The 22,846-nt window shown below is 54.4% G+C and overlaps 1 protein-coding gene across 2 annotated transcripts in view; it reads right to left on the bottom strand.

The window, feature by feature from the left end:
- The window catches only part of LHPP (phospholysine phosphohistidine inorganic pyrophosphate phosphatase), a 127,373-nt gene that overhangs the window by 61,760 nt on the left and 42,767 nt on the right, over window positions 1–22,846 (bottom strand). The window contains exons 6-7 of one of the 2 annotated variants that reach the window (XM_038579043.1): window positions 14,938–15,029; window positions 3,352–3,372 (exon numbers count right to left, since the gene is read on the bottom strand). In XM_038579043.1, the coding sequence (XP_038434971.1) occupies window positions 3,369–3,372; window positions 14,938–15,029 (96 nt within the window). In that variant the 3' untranslated portion in view covers window positions 3,352–3,368. Of the gene's footprint in view, window positions 1–3,351; window positions 3,373–14,937; window positions 15,030–22,846 lie in introns of those variants that run through there. The other variant, XM_038579041.1, reaches the window with a different exon arrangement.

Here is a 22,846-nt window from a genome sequence, read left to right as displayed (position 1 = left end):
ACAGGCCCAGCAGCGTTTGTTCACGACGCAGCCTACACTACTCACACCCGGCTCATCTCTCCAGGTCCCACCCTAGAGGCCGTAGGCACAGAAATAGGAGCCGGGAATAGGGAGCTCGGCTCCTAGGGCTGGCCCTCACGCTGGCCACGCGGCTGCCTGGCCTCAGTGTGCCTCATCTGTGAAGTGGGGACAGTGCGATGGGTGAGATAGAGCCCAGCCGGGATCTACAGCAGGCGTAGCCCGTAGGTAGCGTCTTGATGCAACTGCAGAAGCGCTCAGGGAAGCGCCGGGCTCACGCCGCTGTCTGCTCCGGGCCTGGGGCTGGCCAGGGAGGCAGCAGGTGCTCCGGGAGGGCCCGCCTTCCCACCTCGCCTGCCTGCAAAGAGCCTGCTCCGGGCGGGCGTGCCTGCCGCCCCCTCTCTGCAGCCCTGATTCAGGCCTCCAGCCCGGGCCCCACTTGCAGCCACAACGAGGAGCCCTGCCACATGACTGAGCTCTGACACCCCCAACATGTTCCTAGGCCCCCACGATATCCCCAGGCTCCATGTGCCCAGGACCTCTCTCAGCAGCAGGGAGGCAGGGGCAGGTGGGGAAACTGAGTCTGGGCAAGCTCCACAGGGGTTATAAGTAGAGACTCTGGGGGTTAGACATACCTGGTTCAAAAAAAAAAAAAAAGAAAAAAGACATACCTGGTTCAACTCCCAGGCTGCTACTGTCTCTGATGCTCAAGTTTCTCATTTAAAACCCAGAAAACTGTATTTACCCTACAGGCTGGTTACACAAAGGAGGAAATGTGCCACTTCCTGGACCTGGCAAATGCTGGAATATTCCAAAAAGACTCTTGCCATCACCTGAGAGATCAGGAGGCCTGAGCCACCACATGGCAGTCCGTAGCAGAGCCAGGAGGCCCAGTCCAGGCACCCAACCCCTCATGGCCCAGTCCCTCCACCCCCCAGCAGCTAAAGGACTTCTGACAGCTTCCAATGTGGCCTGTCAAGAGCCACTGTCCAAACCAATCCTTGCCGGATCCAACCCAACTCTCCTGGGGCTGGAGCTGCGGCACAAGATTTGTTTTTTGTTTTTCTTTTTTAAAAAGATTTCATTCATTTATTCATGAGAGACACACAGAGAGAGGCAGAGACACAGTCAGAGGGAGAAGCAGGCTCCATGCAGGCGGCCCGATGCGGGACTCAATCCCGGGTCTCCAGGATCACGCCCTGGGCCGAAGGCAGCCGCTCACCTGCTGAGCCACCCAGACGTCCCACAAGATTTGTTTTTAAACGTCTCCGATTGCCAATGGCCTTCTGCCAAATGGGAGCCTGTCCTGCTTCCTGCCTGCCTTCAGAGGGTCCCGTCCACAGGAGCCCTGAAACTCTCTGCTTCCTCCCCTCCCTGCCCGCCTCCAGCCTCCCCAGCCTAGGCTCACAGAACCCTCCGGAGACTTCTACTTCAGCTCCAGGACACGCCAGCTGGGCTCCCTGGGGCCCCGGGGTCCCTCGGCTTGCCCACCACCCCCAGGTCTGGGAGCAGGTGTTCGCAGGCCTGCAGAGGGGATCTGGAGCACAGGAGGCACTCAGGAGCTTCCATCCTGGTAGGTGGAGAGGCAGGACAGGAGTTTATTTTAAGCTCTCTTATATTGGGTTGGGGGAGTGGGTGGCTTAGTCGTCTGCCTTTAGCTCAGGTCATGATCTCGGGGTCCTGGGATTGAGCCTCACATGGGCTCCCTGCTCAGCGGGGCATCCACTTCTCCCTCTCCCTCTGCCCCTCCTCCTGCTTGTTCTCTCTCTCTTAAATAAGTAAATAAAATCTAAAACAGAAAACCCACTACTTGGTATGATGGGGTGCCTGGGTATCTCAGATGGTTAAGCAGCCAACTCTTGATTTCAGCTCAGGTCATGATCTCACAGTCTTGAAATTGAGCCCTGAGTCAAGGTCCACGCTGGGTATGGAGCCTGCTTCAGATTCTCTCTCTCCTTCTCCCTCTATCTCCCCCCTCCCAATAAAAATAAAATATCCTTCAAAGTTTTGTATGAAGACACTGGTGCTTCCCCTTTACTGGCAGGTTCCAAACAGATGAACCCACCTCTTCTCCCTCCTGGCTGACTGTGGCCAGAATAAAGCCAGAAATGACTTCCACACACCACCCGGGTCCTGCCAGCCCCCAGACACAGAAAGTATCCATGAGACCCGTGAGGCCTCCAGACGGAGTGCTGGGGAGGGAGCCCAGGGTGGCGGGGCCCATCTGGCTGTGAGGTGGGGCTGCACGCATAGGCGGAGGTCGGAAGGGCAGGGAGGGGAGGGGGCGCTGGTGCCCCTGCCATGCCTGCCTCCCACCCAACTCCTGGCCTGCCTCAGCCTCCCTACCTGTAAACGGGGAGGTGGGGTGGGGATGGGGAAGATCAGTGCTCCTCGAAGCTGTCACATGCTTTGAAGGAGCAGAACCTGCTGGGACACTCAGAGGCTAGGACTCTGGGAATTCACAAGGCACCTGATCCCGACAGGAGAGCTGCTCCAGCTGAATGAGGGGTAGGGTCTGGAAGCCCCACCTGGATCGCCCTCATTTCCAAGGGACCAGAGCAGAACTGAGGCTCGTAGTCCCCAGCCTGATGACCCTGAGCCACATTCTCTCTGCCCTGCAGCTTGGAGCTCCTCTGGCGCCAGTGAGTGGTTCCTCCCGGCTCCAGCCCCCACCTAGCAGGACTTCACAGCACTTGCCCCTGGCGGCTCACTTGATTTAAAAGTCCACCGGACTAACCTAAAACGGTACAGAAACAGATGGAGAAGCAGTAATCACAGGTAACGGTGCTCACGCTGGACTATGGGTTCAAAGGGCAGCTCTCTGACCCCAGGAGAGTTACCTAACCTCTCAGAGATAATAATAGTTAACCACCCCATACAGCTGCTTTGAGGGTAAATGAACTAATAGAACAGTCTCTGGTGCAGTAGGTCCTGCGTCTGTTGCTGTCACAGTTTGTGTTTTCCCAACGACCTTAGGAAGGAGACACGTTACCCCACCACCTACAGCGAGGAAGCGAGCACCAGAGAGGTTAAGTAACCAGCCTACGGCCAAACAGCTGAGCTGGGATTCACACCCAAGCAGCAGCTCCCAGAACCTGTGTGCTTAACCACTGGGCTCCAAAGACCAGGGCACACGAGAAGACACTCAGATTCCATGAAAAGTCTTTATTTGGAAATATTTCCAAGGCCTCACTGCTACGTATACAGCTGGACCAAAGAGCTCTTCCCAGCCGTGTGTCAGTCTGAGCCGGAAACCATGAGAGATCTCAGTCAGGAACCGGGGAGGGAGGGAGGGAGGGGACAGGCAGGCTCACCTGCACCCCTCAGAGCATCCTGCAAGAGCAACAGTGTCACCTGTAGGATATAGACAGAGCACAGAGAGAGAGAGAGGTCAAGTAGCCCATGCAGGGTCACATCCCAGAGACTTCATCCCCTGCCTTGGGGCTGCAGAGTAGGCTCCTCCCCAGCCCCCGTGCACCTGGGCCAGGGCTGGTCAGGCTGAGAGGCACCCACCCAGGGCCTGGTGCCCACGCCGCTGCTGCTTCCGACAAGCCAGTGCTGCCCCCTCCCTGCCAGCAGCTCTCCTTACAATCCCATGATCAGAGAAAACGCTACAGTGCTCTGGTGAGAAGACCCAGGCCGACCCAGCGCCTGCCTCCAGGTACTGAGATCCCCAGCACAGGGTCGGTTGGGGGGGAGATAGCGACACAAGTTCCCCAGCAGTGGCCATCCGGCTAGCCCCATGCGGGGCGTCTGCTCCTGAAACACAGGTGACCCTGCTGTGGGGCCTCCTCCTGCGGCCCACCCACCTCTCAGTCATGCTTTGGGGGCTTTCAGAGATCCTTGCCGCAGCAGAGGGCTCTGCTCTAGCCCGCCCACCATCTCCAGGCTCCCACCCCGGCTCCCTTGGGTTCTCAGCCCTGATGCCCTAACACTGTCATTCAGAGCCTGCAGTGTGTCCGGCCCCGTGCCCACTTTGGGTAGGACAGAAGCAGGGCAAACACAGTCCCTGCTGGTCGGGTGATCCCCTGTGCTGCCACCCTCACCCTATCCGCCTTATCTCCCCGCATTCTGCATCTCACAGAGTCCCCTTCCAGCCCCATAAGCCCCCTGGACACACATTCCATGCCCGGCACTAGACTGGGGACTCTTCGTCCGACACACTGCTGAGCACACACAAGAGGTGCTTGCAAAGCTGAGCCGCCTTTCCAAATCACTCTGGGTGGCAGGAACGGACAGCCGTGGCGACAGTGGGGTACAGCTCCTTGCATGAGGGTGAGGGAGGCTGGGAGCAGCCACCTGCTTCTCCCCGCACAGTAAGCTGGGAAACAGCCAACCGCACCCTCTTTACAGAAAAGCCAGCTTTTCCAATCAAGCCTCTTCCCTCCTGGGTGAGGCCGGCCCTGTGGAGGCCGTGCCACGCTCCGCCGGCTGCCACAAGGCTAGGAGCAGCTAAGACCAGCTCGGCTGGACCAGTGCTTCCTCCTCCCGGCCCCGTCCAAGTACCTAAACTTGTGAGCACTGCCAGCCATCCCCCCACCCGAAGGGAAGGCTGCGAGCCGGTCTGCGAGGATGTTTTGGAAATCGGAGGACATGGTCTCTAGGGGCAAATTTTCAAAGTGGTGCCGTGACTATCCTGGTTCATGAGCCCCGTGATTCTACCCAGAAGTGGGGGCCTGGGGGAGCCTGCCCTCAGGAGTGCCCCGGGCATCGGGAGGGTCAGGTGGGCAGCCTCGGGCCCTGCTGTGCTGTGCATACGTGGCATCTCCCTGACTCATCTCCTGCAGCTGGGTGTGTATCGAGCTCCTCCTGGACCAAAGGTGCTCAGGATGTAAAGGAAACCGCCCCCCCATCCCCATCTCAGATGAGACCTGAGGCTCAGAGCTCTTCCTGCTGGAAGCGGCAGCTCCAGGATGAGCTGGGGTTCCTCTGTCCTGGGAGCACGTGCTCTCCCACAGTAGCGGAGCCCAGGGGACTGCCCAGAAGCCAGCCACAGATGGTCCCTTCTCCCATACGGACACAGACACGGCAGGGCTTGGCGTTCATCCAGGCACAGGGACAACGGTGACAGACATGGGGGCAACTGCCCTGCCACGGCCTCACTGGCTGGGGAGACCCGAGGTTGAGTCAGCTTCTTCCCCAGAAAACAGCACTCACTCCGCCCACCGTGCGGCTGGAAGGGAGCTACAAACGTGACAGTGGCCAGGAACCTGAAGGGCCTCTCCCAGCGGGGAAGGCCGTCACCGCTCAGCTTAACCAGCTCATGCAAGGCATCGTGGGGAAAGCAAACTTGGCAAAGACTCATTGCTTCACTCAAGAATCAGGGTGGGAGAGAGCAGGCAGGCAGATGAGGCAGCAGAAGTCTGGGGTCTTTCCTGCCTCCTCGTGGGAGGGTAGCCCATGGCCCCCCAGGCTTGGGAAGGGGTCCAGGGCCCCATGTAAGGAGGCTCTGGAGTGGTGAGTGGGATGACAGCCTGGCCACAGAGAAGCGGGCACCCAGCAGCCTGGCAGGGGAGGAGCGGGCACCCAGCAGCCTGGCTGGGGAGGAGCGGGCACCCAGGAGCCCAGTCGGGGAGGAGCAGGCACCCAGGAGCCCAGCTGGGGAGGAGCAGGCACCCAGGAGCCTGACAAGGGAGGAGCAGGCACCCAGGAGCCCAGTCGAGGAGAAGCGGGCACCCAGCAGCCTGGCTGGGGAGGAGCGGGCACCCAGGAGCCCAGTCGGGAAGGAGCAGGCACCCAGGAGCCCAGCTGGGGAGGAGCAGGCACCCAGGAGCCTGACAAGGGAGGAGCAGGCACCCAGGAGCCCAGTCGAGGAGAAGCGGGCACCCAGCAGCCTGGCAGGGGAGGAGCGGGCACCCAGGAGCCCAGCAAGGCCAGTGTGGCATATTCAAGGGGACTGAGCAAATCTGTAAATGGAGAGAGAATAATGTAAACCAGGTCTCTCCCTGTAGGAGAAGGAGGGCGCACATTTGCAAAGGCATCAGGCTGGGATGAAGCCGGCGGCGTTGGACTGGAATCAGAGGTGCTGGTGTGAACGCACAGGGCTTGAGAGATACGGAAACAGAGGCTCCGGTGGATGGACGTGTGCACTGCAAGTGTCCACCTAGGCGTACGTGTCCTACCTCTGTCCACGGAGAGGGCCAGAGAGCAGAGACACCCAGAGGCCAGGTAGGAACGTCTGGTGCACTGGGGTTCGATTCTAAGTACCGCTTGCCACTAAAGGAACCGGGGCTCCGTGAGAAATGGTGAGATAAAGGTAGAACATTATGAATGTGAAACATCTTTTTGCACCAGAAAAGTAAGGGAGGGCTTAGAGAATGGTGGGGATGTGACCCAGAGTTGGCCGGAAAGGGCTGCCATGAGCCACATCGGGGACCATTTGAGCCTCAAAACAAATTATGATAGTAACAGATTATACCTGTTATAACTGAATCAAAGAGAATTCCATTAGTCCACACTGGTATAAGGAAATAAGTGGGGAGAAGAAAACATTCTTTACGGTAGAAAGCCAACCACAAACGTAAGTAAGAATGAAAGATGGGATGTCTTGGCAACCATCAGAGAAATAATTGATTCAAGAAGCAGCAACAGACGTTAGAGCCAACGAATAGAAGTGGGGTGAGGAGTGGGATTCTATAGTCTCCAAGCATCTCCCCACAAACGGCCATAGATCCCAAAGGGAGGAAAGCCTCTAAGCCTGCCTGACTTTACGGCAGTCACCATCTCCATCAATGGACATTACCACCCACGCCTCCCGTTAGGACGCCCCTGAGAAGCACACAGAGAAGCACCACTTCTGGGAGATTCCCGCCCAAAGTGCATAACCCAGGACACATCATGAGGAAGCATCGGGTAAAGTGGATGTCCTGTGATCCTCAAAAGCGTCAACGTCCCAGGAGCTGAGGCGAGGCCTGCAAAGTGCCCCAGCCCGATGAAGCAGTCTAGGGACAGGCCCCTGGGCCACCTGCCCCCCGCTGCTCCTCTCTACAAAGTAGGACATCGGGGACCAATGGGTGAATCCTGACCAGATGGGCACATTGAATTTTTTTCTATTCTGGAAATCTCAAAAAGGATTTGGAAATAAGAAGGCTGTGGGAAGTCAAGGCAGTGGCAGATAATTCCGGAGGTGAGATGTGTGGGGGGAGCAGCAGAAAGGGCCCTGGTGTGGGTCCATCACAGACTTGTGATGGCCACGGGTTACCCCTGCCCTTGAGATGGTCTCTCTGCTACCCCTGGTTGCCCACATGAAGGGCCCTTCCATGTGGGAGGATTCTGGGAATTCCTTCATTGGGAAAGCTGAGGAAGGGGTGGTGGGACAGGCGGCAGGCACAGCGTGAAGGCCGGCGTGGAGGTGGGGCAGGGCGGAAGCGGCTGGAAGGGCTGCCACTGGTGGTCACCCAGGTGGTCACCCAGCCTCTGCTGGGCTTGCAGGTTAGGCCAGGAGGCCCCCACACTCAGAGCACTGGCCGGTTTCAGGCTCCTCGCCCCTGAGAAGGTGCCAGGTGCCAGGTGGAAAAAAGATAAAAGGGCTGGCGAGCTGATGCGAGGCTGCTCCACCTGATTTTTTTTTTTTAAGGTTTCACTTATTCATTCATGAAAGACACACACACACAGAGGCGGAGACACAGCAGAGGGAGAAGCAGGCTCCATGCAGGGAGCCCGATGTGGGACTCGATCCTGGGACCCCAGGGTCACACCCTGAGCTGAAGGCAGACGCTCAACAGCTGAGCCACCCGGGCGTCCCTGCTCCACTTGCTTTAAATCCTGGGGCCCCCGCTGGCAGCAAAACCCTGAGACCCAGCACCTCCATGTCTTCGAGGCCTTGGTGAGGGTGCCTGCGAGGGCAGCGGAGGAGGGCGAGGGCCCAGAGGGAGGGCAGGCTCCCCAGGCCTGCTGCCCCAGTCCCAGCCCAGACACAGCTGCCTCCAGGAAGAGGGGGCGTGCGAGTGAGTGTGGCCAGCCTGTGGGCTGGGCGGGAGTGTGTGTGGGTGTGCCAGCAGGCCCACATGTGCAGTCTGAGGGGGCCTGGGTGTGGGTGTGTGTGTGTGTGGCCTGGGTCTGCGTGCATGAGCGTGTGGGAGCTGGGCGTGAGTCTGTTGTGAGTGTGGCCCTGGGCGTGAGTGTGGGACAGGCGTGTCACGCGGGAGTGGGTGTGCATCCGGCCCCTCCCGGCCCGGCAGCACGGCGCCCTCTAGCGGCCCCAGCCGCAGGCAGTGCGCGGAGGCAGGGAAATGAAAGCTGAGCCTCCCAGACCAGGGGGGAGGCCGAAGGCCGGGCCCAGGGACGGGCAGGCGGTGAGAACAGGGGGGAAGGGCACAGGGGTGAAGGCGGGGAGAACACGGAGGCGGCCAGGGGGCACCTCCCCTGGGGTCCCGCTCAGGGAGCAGTGGGTCTTCCTGGTGACACCCACCCTCCTAGATGACACAGGGCCCTGGCCTCATAGGGCCGGCCTGGCCCTGCAGCCAGGAGAGCCCCGAGACGGCCTTCTGACGCCCCCTCTCCAGCTAGGGCTGCCTCAGGGCCCTCTGCCGGCGACACACCTGGCCCCCCACCCCATTCTGGGGTCCACAGTGTGCAAGGCCAGAGAAAACCGCCCCAAACATCCTCTCCGTGCTGGGGAGCCTGGGATGCCACCCTTGTGTGGCAGCTCTTCCATGGGTCAAAATGTGTGTGTGTGTGTGTGTGTGTGTGTGTGTGCACGCGCACGCACATGAGCATGTGTCAGCGGGTGTGAAGGGTGAAACGAGGCCACGCCTTGCTGGGCCCCTGGGAGACAATGCCATGGGGAGGTCGCAGGCAGCTGCACATGTGTGGTGGCCCAGAGAAGGCACTGGTTTCACCGCCATGGGGCCCGGAGCCCCTCGCCCTCATCCCCTCTGGATGAAACACCCCGAAAGGTACAGAACGTACCTTGGCCTTGTCACGTCGGAAGGGGAGGCAAGGGGCGCTGGGGGTGCCGTCGCCGGGCCAGCCAGGCTGGGGGCTGGGAGGCTTCCAGTACCAAGAGGCCTATTTTCGGTGGTGATTTAGCCTTATGAGTGAGGAGGGGTCCTCTCTGGGCACCGGGGGGTCAGGGTAGAGCTGCACACAGGCTTGGGGGTGTTGGGGTCCTTGGGTCGGTTTCTGTTTCTGAACTAATAAAGCTGTGCTTTCATTTTATTTTATATATTTACTTTTCTTTTTGAGACAGAGGGAGAGGTAGCATGAGCAGGAGGGGCTGGGGGAGAGGGAGAGAATCCTAAGCAGGCTGCATGCTCAGTGTGGAGCCCAACTCGGGGCTCGACCTCACGACCCTAGACCACGACCTGAGCCAAAACCAAGAGTCAGACACTTAACGGACTGAGCCACGCAGGCGCCCTGAACTTGTACTTTTAGGTGGTTTTCTGTTTTGGAATGTCCCAAATTCACAAACCTATGGGTGGGGGCACAGGCATACTTTGAAAAAAATTACTCTTATTCAGAGTCTTATTGCAAAATGTTTAGAAGACACTTAACGAAATCAGCTGTAACATCTGCAAACATCTGCCAGTCTACTCGGATGTCTACACGGTTGCATCTATCTCTACCCGTGGTGGTTTTCACAGCTCTTGCTCAGCCCATGACCTAGAGGAGGAGGCCACAGACCGGGTGGAATCGAGGCCAGGACAGTACCAGCGCCCCTGCCCTGCCTGGGCCTCAGCTTCCACCTCCGCAAGTGGGAAGTGGTGGCGCTGATTCTCCGTGTCTGTCAGTGGGAAACAGGACTAGCCTCCCAGGGTCCGTCCAGGGGCCAGAGGCACAGCAAATTTCTAGCACAGGTGCCATCACCATCAGCAGACTCAGGATGCATTTGAGGCTTCATTTCGCCCCAGCCTCTGGCTGCTGCCCCTTCTTCAGCCTCCCCAGAAGGAGGCCTGCCAGCCTCTGCGGGCCATCTCTAGGTGATGAGCATGCCCTCCTCTCCAGGCAGCCCATTCTATGTTCAGCTGGCTCTGGGGGGCCCGGGGGCCGTTTCCTCTGAGGCTAAATGAGGTTCTTTCTAGCACTTTCTAGAGCATGGAGAAAGCCAGCAGTGGTGTGAGCTGAAGGCCACCGTGGAGGTCTCTAGCTACCCCTCGGAAAGGGCAGCATGGGGACATCCTCCACATGGAAAGAGAGGGGAGCCCTGGGGCAGGCTCCCCAGTGGGCATACGTCAGAGAGAAGCCCACAGTGCTAGCCGGCCAGGGAGACCTCAGAGGCTGTGCGGACCAATGCTGACACACCACAGCGCGCTCCTTGCTGCGTTGCTCACGAAACTACGAATCTAATGGCCACTTTACCAAAAAGGCCAGAGGAGGGACCTGCTTCGGGTACAGCTAGATCCTGATGCTCCAACGACATCATTGGAATCTCTCTCCCCATCTCTAGACTCTGCTTTCTTGACTGTCCACTGCACCCTCGATCAGGGTTCCCCCATCCCTGGGGTGCCAGAGATGGTCACTGGAACTTCTTGGCTTATACTTCACTGGCCATTTTCCCAGGGGTTCTGGAAAATCCTGGGCTAACCCACCAGCCTGACGCAGATCACTATCCCATCACTGTGGCCAGGAGCTCTGCACGCTCCAGACTGGCCCAGCCTGAGTCCCATGCCCAGGCCTGCACCTGCCGGGGGCCTGGGGGTGGACGAGGGTGACCCCAAAGGAACACAAAGATCACAGTCCACACAAGCCAAACCCCAGGACACCTGACCCACCCACAGGTGAGGCTCAGGGGAGGCAGCTGGGCCCAGTGTCACAGCAACTGCCCCCCACCACACCCGCGTGCCAGGCGGTCAGCTCGACTGCCCCAGGGACCACTGCTAGGCCGGGGTCACTGGGGCAGGACTGGCCAAGTTCCAATCTGCTGGGCAGTCAGTCTGAGTCCAGTGCTGAGGGACTGCTTCTCCCAGAAGCTTTCCAGGAGGGGAGCCAGGGAATGTGAAGAGCCAGGGAGGAAGGCAGGGAGAGCCGCCCGGGGTCCTATGGGGTCGCGCTACAGGGCAGCAGAACTCCAGTGTGTGACGTCAGGAAGCTGGGGGTCGGGGGGCTGCCCCCAGCGGTCCCCAGCCTGAAGACACCACCAGAGCTGGGGGAGCACACTGAGATCTTGTGGGCACAGCCTGGGTCCTGCCTGTGACACAGGGAACCTCGGCCCAAAGAAAACCAGAAATTGTGTGATCATCAGAGACAAGAGCTGTGTCTTCAAGAATGGGGGTCCCGGGGCCACAAGCCACCTTCTTTTCCTCATTTTTCTGGGGAAGAGGCAAACACCAGAGACCTAATGAGTGGATCAAAAGTGTACCTGCCCTGGGGTGTTAGCAGACAGCACGCTCTCTCTCGGGACACTGCACCCTCGCCCCCCCAAGGCCGGCTCATGCCCACAACACTGGCCACATCCCAGAGCCGTGACACCTGGGGGAGGGCAGAGGCTGTCTCCGGGTCTCAGAGGGGCTCCCAGGCGGGGGCTCTCTCAGCCTTTGGGGGGCAACTGCCTCAGCCCGAGTAGCCAAGGTTTGTGTTGGGTTAGAGGCCGTTCTAACAGCACGAGCTGTCAGGCCACAGTTCCTGCCACGCTTAGAGTGGTGTCCCCCCAGGCCTCACGGCCTCACTCTGCAGCCACCTCCCAGCCTCACGTGGGACCCCCTTCTGGGCACTGCAGAGCCCACCCAAGGTGTCTACAGTTTGAGAACCTTTCCTCTCTCGCCCTGGATGTGAAGCAGGCTTGGTCAGGGACCAAGAAGGGCAACTACTGTCCCCCGACCACCAGCCAAAGCACAGGTAAACGGAGCAGGTGTGGAGGACGCCACGATGGACATGCCTGCCCCTGCCTCTCCCACGCCTTCTCACCCGAGGTGCCTGGGGGCCCCTCCCCAACCTCCTGGGTGGTGGGTGGTGACACTGCCCTCGAGACCCCCTAAGCCCATAAACTAAGAAGAACACAGGCCTCTCATTCAAAACAGCCCATGGGGAAGAGGCTGGACGCAAGTGGGGCCCTGTCCATCACGAGGGCAGTGTACACCCGCACAAGCAAAGCGGAAGTCCGGCATGACCCAGTAAACGTGACCATATGCACTCCCCGTGACCCAGCAATTCCAACTCAAGCAAATCTACCATACGTGGACTCACGCCCACGTGCCCGGGAAACATGGATCGGACATTCCTGGCAGCACTTCAAAGAATGGCCAAACCGGGACCCACCCGAGCGTGTCCCCGCAAGGGGAGGGGAAGAGAGAGGTGTGTTCACACCACGGAGGACGCAGGGCCACCAGGACGAACCGGCTACGCTCGGTGAAACACGCAGCAACTCCAGGTAGATGAAGGTCAGCCCAGGCAGACCGACTGCATTCTGGAAGGAAGCAGACCCCCATGGGAGAACCGCAGACAAGGGCACGCAGCGGTCCCCATGCAGGGTGCCATGGGGCCTCGGGCGCTCCGGCCTGCGGGCCGCGGAGCACAGGGTTGCTCTGGCATCCTCTGGGGTGTGTGTGTGGCGAGTGCCATCTGCAGGGCAAAGGGGGGAGGTGCAGGGCCCCCGCTGCCCAACAGAAATGCCCTGAGCCCCGATGTGAGCCAGGGAGGCAGGCAAGAACCTTCTAGCAGCTACGGTGACAAAAATTAAAATAAGCAAGTGAAATTAACCTAAGATAGCACCTGTGAGCATGTAAATGGTACACAACATTATAAACGAGCTTTTCCACATTCTTCCTCTCCCATGCAGCCTCTGCCATCTGTATCTTGGACTTCCAGCCCAGTCTGTATCGTGACCCAGCCCAGTGCTCAGCAGCCCCCCGCAGTTTGTGACTCATCGGCGCAGCAGAGTGGCCCCCGCAGAGACGCCTCGCACGTGCTTTCATGCGCACAGAACCCAGCGTCCCCTTCCACCTGTGGCCTCCTCCTCAGATGGCTCCTTTGCTGCCTTACCTGTAATAGAGCTCCTCTCACTCTGCCCTGCATGCTAACGAAGGCAGATTTACGTCCTTTGGGCAAACAAATAAAAAGATATGAAGTTGTAACACCTTCGAGAAAAGACACACTGCGTCCCATCCTCTGCCTGCTAGGCCAGGCGGCTGTCCCCGGAGGTGAGATGGTGTCACCGACAGCATCACCGTCACCTCACCGTTGCTGAGGGCCTGCCGGATGTCAGGCACTAAACAGTACTTAACGTACAACATCTCCTTAGGTATTTAAAAATTATGAAGAATGGTCATGGAAAAACACTCAAAACACCGTTCAAGAAAACAGCAGGCTGTGCAATAATATAATGCCATTTTTATAAAAAAAAAATAAAGATATATATGTATCTTATACATTAAATCTACACACGGTGAGCAGGCTAGAAGGATCTGGCCAACTGTTGATGAAGTTTACATCCCTGGAAGACAGTCACGGGGCACTCCGAAAAGCACCAACCCTGGGGCTGCAAAGTAGGACATGGGCAACACCATGCAACAGAGCATCAAGCAGAGGGTGCCCAGTCCCGCTGCTCAGCAACAGGCCTCGGTGCTGTACCTTTGAGGGAGCGATGGAATTAGGGACTTTGGGGCCCCAGGCAGCTCTCTTGAAATGTTTCTGAGGTTTGTGAGTGGAGTCTCCCTCACTTCTTCAGGCCAGACATAGCCCAGGGGACCCAGAACATCCTCCTCCTTTGAAGGCCGGTATTTCAGGTGTGCTAGGGGGTTGAAGAGAGCCTCTAGTGCCCTGGGAGCGTCCAGGACGTGGCTAGAAGGGACTTTCTGGCCGCAGACCCCACATGGATCAAACCTTCCCCACTCACCTTGTGTCCACCCCAAATCCCAGGTCTCTTGGGTCTCACACACAACAGAGGGGCCTCACAGTGAGTAAGACCTTCTAATCCATTTCCCTGACCCAGGTTCTTTGTTTTCTAAAGATTCTTAAATTTATTTTGGAGAAAGAGAGTGAATGCGAGTGGGGGGCGGGGCCAAGGGAGAGAATCTCAAGCAGACTCTCCATGAGCACGGAGCCAGACACAGGACTTGATCTCATAACCCATGAGATCATGACCTGAGCTGAAACCAAAAGTCAGACGCCAAACCAACTGAGCCACCCAGGCACCCCACTTCTCGGAAGACGTTAAGCAGACACTCAGGACAGATACACCCCTCCTTCCCCTCGACCCCCGCCACCAATCCAAGTACCTCTGGGTAACCATGTTTTAGCCAAACTCTCTAGCAACCACAAAATTGTATTTTCTCCGAAGCGCCATTATCAAAATTGTTCAGGACAGGTGAGACATTGCTCTGATGTCTAAGACACCCTCAATGGCCCAACAAGCCAAACCTCAATCCCACAGGGCACCTCCACATGCCCACAAGCAACTACCTAATCCCTGAGAGATGCCTGTTGGCGATCTGCTGAAAACCAGGCTGACCCAGGAAAAGAACACAAGTTCCTCTGGAGATGGAGGTTTGGTTCTAAGGGGTCCCTGACCAAGGACCTGGCATCTCTAAGTTCTGTCTCCCACAAACAGAAGACAGAGCACGAGAGGGAGGGTGACCAGGTGGGGCTGAGTGCCCAGAAGCTGGAAGCTCCATGTGCAGGGAAGGCTCTGACCACCTTGCCCAATGGAGCACGGCCCAAATTCAGCCTGAACCGCTGCAGCCTGGGATGGCTGGAGCCTTTGGTCTCTTGTCTCCACACTACACCCTGTTCAAATCCCAGTTGTGAATTCTGGACCATGTATCAAAAGCTGCTTTACCTGTCCACTCTCTCCTATGAAAAGGTCAGCTAGGCCCGTCCTTAGGGGACAGTTACACAGATGTCAGCAGATGTCCACGTACTGTTCTTTTTGGAAAAAATAATCCCCTTTATTTTGGGGGAAGAAAACCAAACCAAACCATGGACACCCCAGGAATCCACGGAGGAAGGGAGGCAGATGAACTGGACCACGCGTGGGGCACTCACCTGAACTTTCCTGTCCGCACCTGCAGGGCTCTCATTCCACAGCGCTGGGCACCGCCAACATCACCCACGATATCGTCCCCAATCATGACGGCCTGCCGGGCAGGGACATGAGCTCAGAAGTGGTATCAGGACAGTTCATTCCTGTGTTCCTTCATTATTTTTTGACACAATCAACTGCTTGATTTAATGTTTAAAACCACCGTCATACAAATTAAACAAGGCAATATTGTCATCATATTGATGAAAAGTCAACCCACCTTGAATATATCTCCTGCTGCTAAACCCCCCACCCCACCAGCCTCCTGCTCTGCCCATGAGCCGAGTGGCTCTAACAGTGCATGTGTGGGCAATCTGAAATCAATCAGCAAGTGGCAAAGTGCTACAGAGTCCCAAGGCTGTGTGGGGAGGTGACCCCATCTTGCCTCTACTGAAACACAGGCTCAATTTGACCTGCAGCTAAATACTCTGTAACTAGGTGCCAACCACCAGCTCTGTGAAAACTAAATTTTTGGCAAATCTTAGCAGCTCACAGTTTAGGAGGTTTTGCTTTCAATAATGAAGGTACTACCTATAAAAACCAAAATACCGTGGAAACAAAAACACACACACAGAGGAAATGCTTGCAGCCTGGCTGTCATTTCAAAAAGCATCCTGTGGGATCTACTCTCCCACCTAAAACAAACAGAAAGCCAGACAAACTATATGAAACAAGTTTTCAAGTTATTGGACAACAAGCCATGAAGGACAATGATTTCTGGGACACAGGAAACATATGAGGTGAGCCCTGCAGTGCCCTCAGTTTCCAGACTAGGGTTGCAGGGAGGGAGGACCCCATGGAGCCTGGCAGACTCCTGGAAGTGAGGGACAGAGCCAGGAACTGGGAGACAGAGGCAGTTAAGTTCTCAAGATGAGTCTCAGAGAAGAAGGGGAGGCCCAGAGAGAGAGGAAGGACGCAGATCTGGAGAGGGTCCCTCTGAACAAGGCAGCGTTCTGTTGACTGCTGATCAGCGTGTATGAGTGAGGAAACCACCAGGGGAAGAATCACACTGAAAAATGAAAGAAAACACTGCCTGGACCTCACACGGGGTTGGCAATAGTGCCTGTTCCCACCAGCCAGACTGGAAAATCTCATAATTCACAGGGCACTGGGTAGCGTTCTCAGAAGCATCTTGCCTCGGTAGAGGGAAGTAATTAGCCTTAGACCCAACCCTGCTCTGGTGCTGCCTCCCAAATCTTAAAAGCTAGATCTGGAAGGATCAGTTTCCAAGTTGCTTAACTACATCCCAGAACAAAGTGCAAGAAATATTTATAGGCACACAAAAATATCCATCACCCCAAAAAAGCAAAATTCACAACGTCTGGCAACTTATTTAAAAAAGTGATCAGACATGCAAAGAAGACAAATATCACACATAATGGACAGGAAAATCAGTCAACTGATCCAGAACACACATGGATGTGGGAATCTGCAAACAAGGATATTAAATTAGTTACTGCAAGGGCAGCCTGGGTGGCTCAGTGGTTTAGCGCCACCTTCAGCCCAGGGCCTGATCCTGGGGACCTAGGATCAAGTCCCACGTCGGGCTTCCTGCATGGAGCCTGCTTCTCCCTCTGCCTGTGTCTCTGCCTCTCTCTCTCTCTGTCTCTCATGAATAAATAAATAAAATCTTAAAAAAAAAATAAAAGAGGCCAGAGATGTTGGCTACATTCTTAAAAAAAATATTTACTGCAACTATCTTCCATATGTTCTAAAAGCTAAGTAGGGACATGAAAGATAAAAGAAAAGATCCCATTCGAACTTCTAGAGATGGCAACTGCACCAAGTTTTTTTCTGATGGAGAAGAACTGCTTTTATTTTTGATTACTAGTTAACAGTGTAACTTACTGATATTTGTAACCAATGGCAAGTGAGCAGTAATAAATAATGCTTATGTTTTATTTACATAGGTAGCACTTGATATACACTATGTCTAGAATGGAAAACCTGCCAGATGAAATTAATACTGGATTACCCAGTACAGAAGAAAATATTAATGAACTTGAAGATACAGTAATAGAAACCATTGAGGGAACCCTGGGTGGCGCAGCGGTTTAGCGCCTGCCTTTGGCCCAGGGCGCGATCCTGGAGACCCAGGATCGAATCCCACGTCGGGCTCCCGGTGCATGGAGCCTGCTTCTCCCTCTGCCTATGTCTCTGCCTCTCTCTCTCTCTCTCTCTCTCTCTCTGTGTGACTATCATAAATAAATAAATAAAAAAAAATTAAAAAAAAAAAAAGAAACCATTGAAAATGAAACTAAGAGGAAAAAAAGACTTAATAAAAATGAACAGAGTAGGGAGCCTGGGAGGCTCAGTCAGTTAAGCATCTGCCTTCAACTAGGGTCATGATCTTGGAGTCCTGGGATGGAACCCCACATAGGGCTCTTTGCTCTCAAATGAAATCTTTAAAAAAAAAAAATGACAGAGCATCATCAAGCTATGACATGACTTCAAAGGGCCTGATACATGTGTAACTGGAATCCCTGATGGTGAGATGAGAAGAGGTGACACAAACAATATCTGACTTCCTCCTAATGGCTGAAAAATTTCCAAACACCAGTAAGACTCATAAATCCACAGATACAAGATCCCAATCAACACCAAACACAAGAAACCTGAAAAAAATTACATTAAGGCATGACATAATCAAATTGCCCAAAGTCAGTAACAATAAGAAAAATCTTAAAAACTGCTGGAGAAAAAAACAAAGGCATATTACATACTGAGAAACAAAGATAAGACATGAGATTTCCCACCGTAAACAATGTAGGTGAGTAGCTGGTAGGGAACCATCTGTAAAGCACTGAGAGAGGGAGACACACCAACCTAGAATTCTATACCCAGCAAAAATATCTTTCAAAAAAACAAAGGTGAAATAGACATTTTCAGATGTTGTAACCTAAAAGACATTATCACCAACAGATCCACACAAAAGAAATATAAAAGGAAGTCTCTCAGGCAAAAGGAAAAGGGTACTAAGTGGAAATATGGACCTTCACAGAAGAACAGAGAAAGGGTGACCCACGGGACACGCTGACATTTGTGCCTGCTCTCCCTTCTTCTCCTGGCCAACTCCTAACAGGCTTTCAAGACCACTGCCTTTGAACCCTCCTGGGTCCCGAGGCCCTCCCAAAGCCCTCTGATTACCCCCTTGCACAGCATGTCCCTACTGCATTGTACTGCTTCACTTCTCTCTTTTCCAGCAAGCGTGAGGTCCCACAGGCAGGGATGTGGGCAGATGCTGGCATTTAGCTAATGACCAGCAAAAGCTTGTTGAGTGGACTGGTGTTTGGATTGAAGGCATGGCTGCCCATGTCTGGAGAGAGGGAGGAGGCACAGCCAACAAGACTCTTCACTGGTCACCAGTGTAGAGTCTACTTCAGTGCTGCCTGAACTGGAGTCATTAGTGGGCCTCCTTTTGCCGTATCAATCTGTATTATTAATATTCTTGTTTAAATCGAGTCATACTGGAATGCCTGGGTGGCTCAGTGGTTAAGCATCTGCCCTTTGGCTCAGGTCATGATCCCTGGGTCCCGAGATTGAGTCCCACATCGGGCTTCTTGCAGGGAGCCTGCTTCTCCCTCAGCCTGTGTCTCTCATGAATAAATAAATAAAATCTTAAAAAAAAAAAAAAAAAGAAACAATCAGGGGTGCCTGGTCCAACACCTCAGGCAACCAAACATGTTCCCAGATCTATTCTCAAGTCCAGTCAGGAATTTACACAGTAGAGACTAAACAGGCCTGAGAAACCAGACTCCCATGACAAGGTGGGTGTCCTGATGCTGCCAGGACAGAAGCTTCAAAATCAACAGTTACTCCCCAAGTCTCCTCTCTGGAATCCAGATGCCAGATATGGCTAACCAATGAATAGACACACAAGCCAAAATCAAGGAAAATCAAATTGATGACTGTGAAGCAGTCACACTGGGGAAATTACTTGTGAGTTTGGACTCTGCCTGTGAGGACAGGAGCCCACATGGAGCTTGTCTGCCATCTTAGAGTGGGGCATACAGGGCAGTGGAAACAGAGGCAGGCCCTATATGGCCAGCAGAACAGACTGAGCTAAGGATTCAGATGTGGCCACAGCAACCTGGCTCACATTCGAGCTCTGTTATCTCCTAGCTCTGTGGTCCAGGGCAAGCCTCCACTTCAATCTGCAGAATGGGTACAAGCAGTGTGGTGTTTAAATGAAATCATGCAAGTTAAGCATCAAAGCCAATGCCTGGACATGAACTATCTGTACATGTTAAAAAAGAAAAAAAAATATTAGGAAATGTTTTGTTGGGGAAATTCCTAATCTAGCCCTGTTGGAGACGGTCCAGCCTCTATCATGGTGCTTTTGCCTCCAGTGACCCAGCATCTTTGTATCAAGCTGCTTTGGGGCCAGGCAGTGAGGACACAGGGAATCAAAGAGACATAGTCCCTACCCTCATGAAGCTCTCAGTGGAACGCAGAAGTCAGATGATCATCAGACAATCTCACAAATACATAGCCAAGACTGGTGAAAAAGTACAGGAGTCTCTAAGGGGGTAGTGGTCAGGGACGGCTTCCTGCAGGAGGTGAGGTTTTGAGCTTCAATTGAAGGGCAAGAGAGGCCACCCAACCAGGTTAGGAGGTAGGGGAAGGGGTGAGGGCCTGTCCGGCAGGGGACCCCACATGTGTACCAACAACCCATCTGTCACCACTCACCAGTGCAGGCCGTATGATGAATTCCACTAAGTACAGGCTAATAAGCCTGAAGCAACTGTCCCTGAAAACAGCCAAACAGGCATTCAAAGAAGTGGAGGGATCACGAGGGGTTTGTGGAAAAGCTGGTGCCTCTCTGGAAGCCAGGGAGGTAGTTGCAGGTAAACACGAGGCTCTTCTAACAACCGGCACAGGCGGTGTCACAGGTACCAAACCCCTGTCACTCAATCGTATACAAGCAGAGGCTGAAGGGGCTCTTCAGCAGTGAAGCCACAGGCAGATCCCGGCCCCAGGAGGAAGCCCGGAGATGGACAATGACCACCAGTATGAAGAACTGTGCCCAATGCCAGCGGCTACCACACCCGCCCTCCCCCACAAGACACGTAAAGAACTTGAAAAAAACTGCATTTCTTCCAGTGAATATTCTAAACTTCATAGGCTTCACTAATGCCCTCTGCTCTCGTCTCTAATCCACATCTCCCAAGTCAGTTTTGCATGTGGGTGACACACTATTTGATTTTAGGTAGAACGACATTGCATCTTAATGTAACCGTTTGGCATTTATTTTTGGAGTAATCTGTGGTAAGTAAGTGATTCTGATTCTCCACTTATAGGAGTGATCGAAGTTCCTTTAAAATACATTTATTTAGGGGCACCGGGGATCCCTGGGTGGCTAAGCGGTTTAGCACCTGCCTTTGGCCCAGGATGTGATCCTAGGGTCCCGGGATCGAGTCCCACATCAGACTCCCTGCATGGAGCCTGCTTCTCCCTCTGCCTGTGTCTCTGCCTCTCTCTCTTTCTGTCTCATGAATAAATAAAATTTTCAAAAAGGTATACAAATAAATGAATGAATGAATAAATAAATACAATACAATACAATACATTTATTTAGGGGCACCTGTGTGGCTTGGTGGGTTAAGTGTCTGACTCTTGTTTTCAGCCAGGCCATGATCTCAGAGTCCTGGGATCGAGCCCCACATCAGGCTCCCCACTCAGTGGGGAGTCTGCTTGAAGATTTTCTCCCTCTGCCCCTCGCCTGACTCTGCATGCTCTCTGTCTCTCTCTCTCTCAAATAAACAAATCTTTAAAAATAAATAAATTTTAAAAATAAAATACATTTATTTAGGGGTGCCTGGGTGGCTCAGTCAGTTAAGCATTCAACTCTTATCTTGGCTCAGGTCTTGATCTCAGGATCATGAGTTCAAGCCTCACAGTGGGCTTCACGTCCACTTAAAAAATTTTTTTTTTAATTTAGTTAAGTTTTTAAAAATAAAGTGATTTGAAGAATAATTAAGCAAATAGAAGTGCTGGTAGGCAAGTACCCAGGTATGGTAAAAATTGTAAATTTTTTCTAGAATGACTGGTGCTAGGGAGAACGCTGCCAAATCCAAATGGGTTTAATTTTTATGTCTATCAAGCTCCCACGCAGCTCTGGGGAAATCATCGGTCACCAAAGAAGAAACAGCCAGTGGCAACGTGTGCATCCTGAGGAGGGAATGGCTGCAGAGCCTGCTGTATGCACAGGTGATGCTGCAAGCCAGGGGTCACCCAGGCCACCACACGCCTCAGCTGGGGGTGGGGGTGTGGGGGCTGGAGCAAGCGGTGCTCGGCCCCGGGGGGTCGCACCAGCCATGAGCCTCAGTATGAGATTCTGCTGTGCCCTCTCAAAGAGTTCTCCTGAAACCATTAAGTCGGCCTGTGAACATGCATTACATTCCAACTTAGGATCCTGTCCATTGCTACCAGAGGCTCCAGGGGCCATCTTGCTAGAAGTTCCTTGGAAATGAAACAGGCCTTCCAATGATTACATGTCAAGCCTGATGCCTTCTGTGCTTGTGGGGAAAATGAAATTTTGTGCACACGTACTCCCCAGGCAGCAGAAATTCCTCCCCCTCAGAACAGAGCCTCCCAGGGTTTCCTGGGCGAGCACATTTGTCGACGTGGCCCACAAAGATGGAAGCAGAGATCTGGGCCCTCGGAGGAAGAACTGCGGAGAAGCAGCAGCTACACTTATGCATGATGAGCCGCTGCCCAACCTAGACAGCGCCCCAAAGCCGTGTGTGACGCTCGGGGAGCGAGGGGTGCCGGAGACGCGGGGTGCGCAGCTGCCCGGAGCAGTGATGCCTGTCCGGGCCAGCTTGTGGGCTCCGCATACCAAAATGTGCTGGGGCCCCCGGGGATTTCACAGATTTACTATCGGTGAAGGGCAATAATCGCGCAAGGAGGAGCAATTATTGCCAAATCATTTAGGATTTAAAAAATCATTGGCAAGAAGATAGAGGTCAAGAGGTGTGCTGTCGGGGGAAATAAAAAACCCCTACCTGTCAGGCCTGGGATGCACTTCCTCTCTGACTGCGATATGGTGAAGGGAGCTCGGAGACACCGCAAGGCTAGACTCCTAGGAACGCAGAAATCCAGTGCTGGAGGGGGCACCGCAGCCCTGCAGGCGGGTTTTCTGCTTCGAGCTCTCACGCAGATGCATTCACCTCTCTTAAATCTTTCCTGCCACCATCCCTTTACCATCTTGGGTGCCAGGGGGAGAAGCCGTTCTAACAGGTGATGATGTTTGGGAGCATGACCTTCCAGTGCCAAGGAAATTGCCCAAGCAAGCCCACATTTCAGACGTTTCTGGTTATCCCAGGACTCTGGCCAGGAGCCCGGGCTGGTGCTGCAGGAGCACTGGGCTCCGTCCAGATCTCAGCCGGAGGGGGGCACACACGCTCACAGGGAGATGCCTCAGGAGGCATCCACCTAGCGCTCGACGAGCCCCGGATCTTCAGCCTCCGAGACCTGCAGACGGCTCACTGCCAAGTCATGTCCCCCAGAGTCTGACACATTCGTGAGGAACACCACCAACACAGCACAGCTCAAAGATCACTGTTTTATAAGAAGTAAGACACAGGGTGCGTTAAGGATGTGGGGGATTGCAGCTGGCAAGGAAGGTAAACTGATGCCACCTTTCTGAATTAAGCCATGTGCATCATGGCCTCACAACCACCGCACTAGGCAGGACTTCCCCACAAATGATCAGATGTGTACAAAGGATGTGCGTTCACGGGTGTTCACAGGGTCCGAGAGGGAAAGTGAATAAAGCTCAAGGTCCAACAACAGGGGAGGGGTAACACACATTACAGTAGCCCATGTGAGGAAATACTACATAGCCACAAACGTTATTTTGTACAAGTG

This window comes from Canis lupus, chromosome 28 (assembly GCF_011100685.1).
Source record: "Canis lupus familiaris isolate Mischka breed German Shepherd chromosome 28, alternate assembly UU_Cfam_GSD_1.0, whole genome shotgun sequence".
In the NCBI taxonomy this organism is placed as follows: Eukaryota; Metazoa; Chordata; class Mammalia; order Carnivora; family Canidae; genus Canis; species Canis lupus.
The sequence above is the reverse complement of the archived record's forward strand: the minus strand, read 5'-3'. Positions and strand labels throughout refer to the sequence as shown.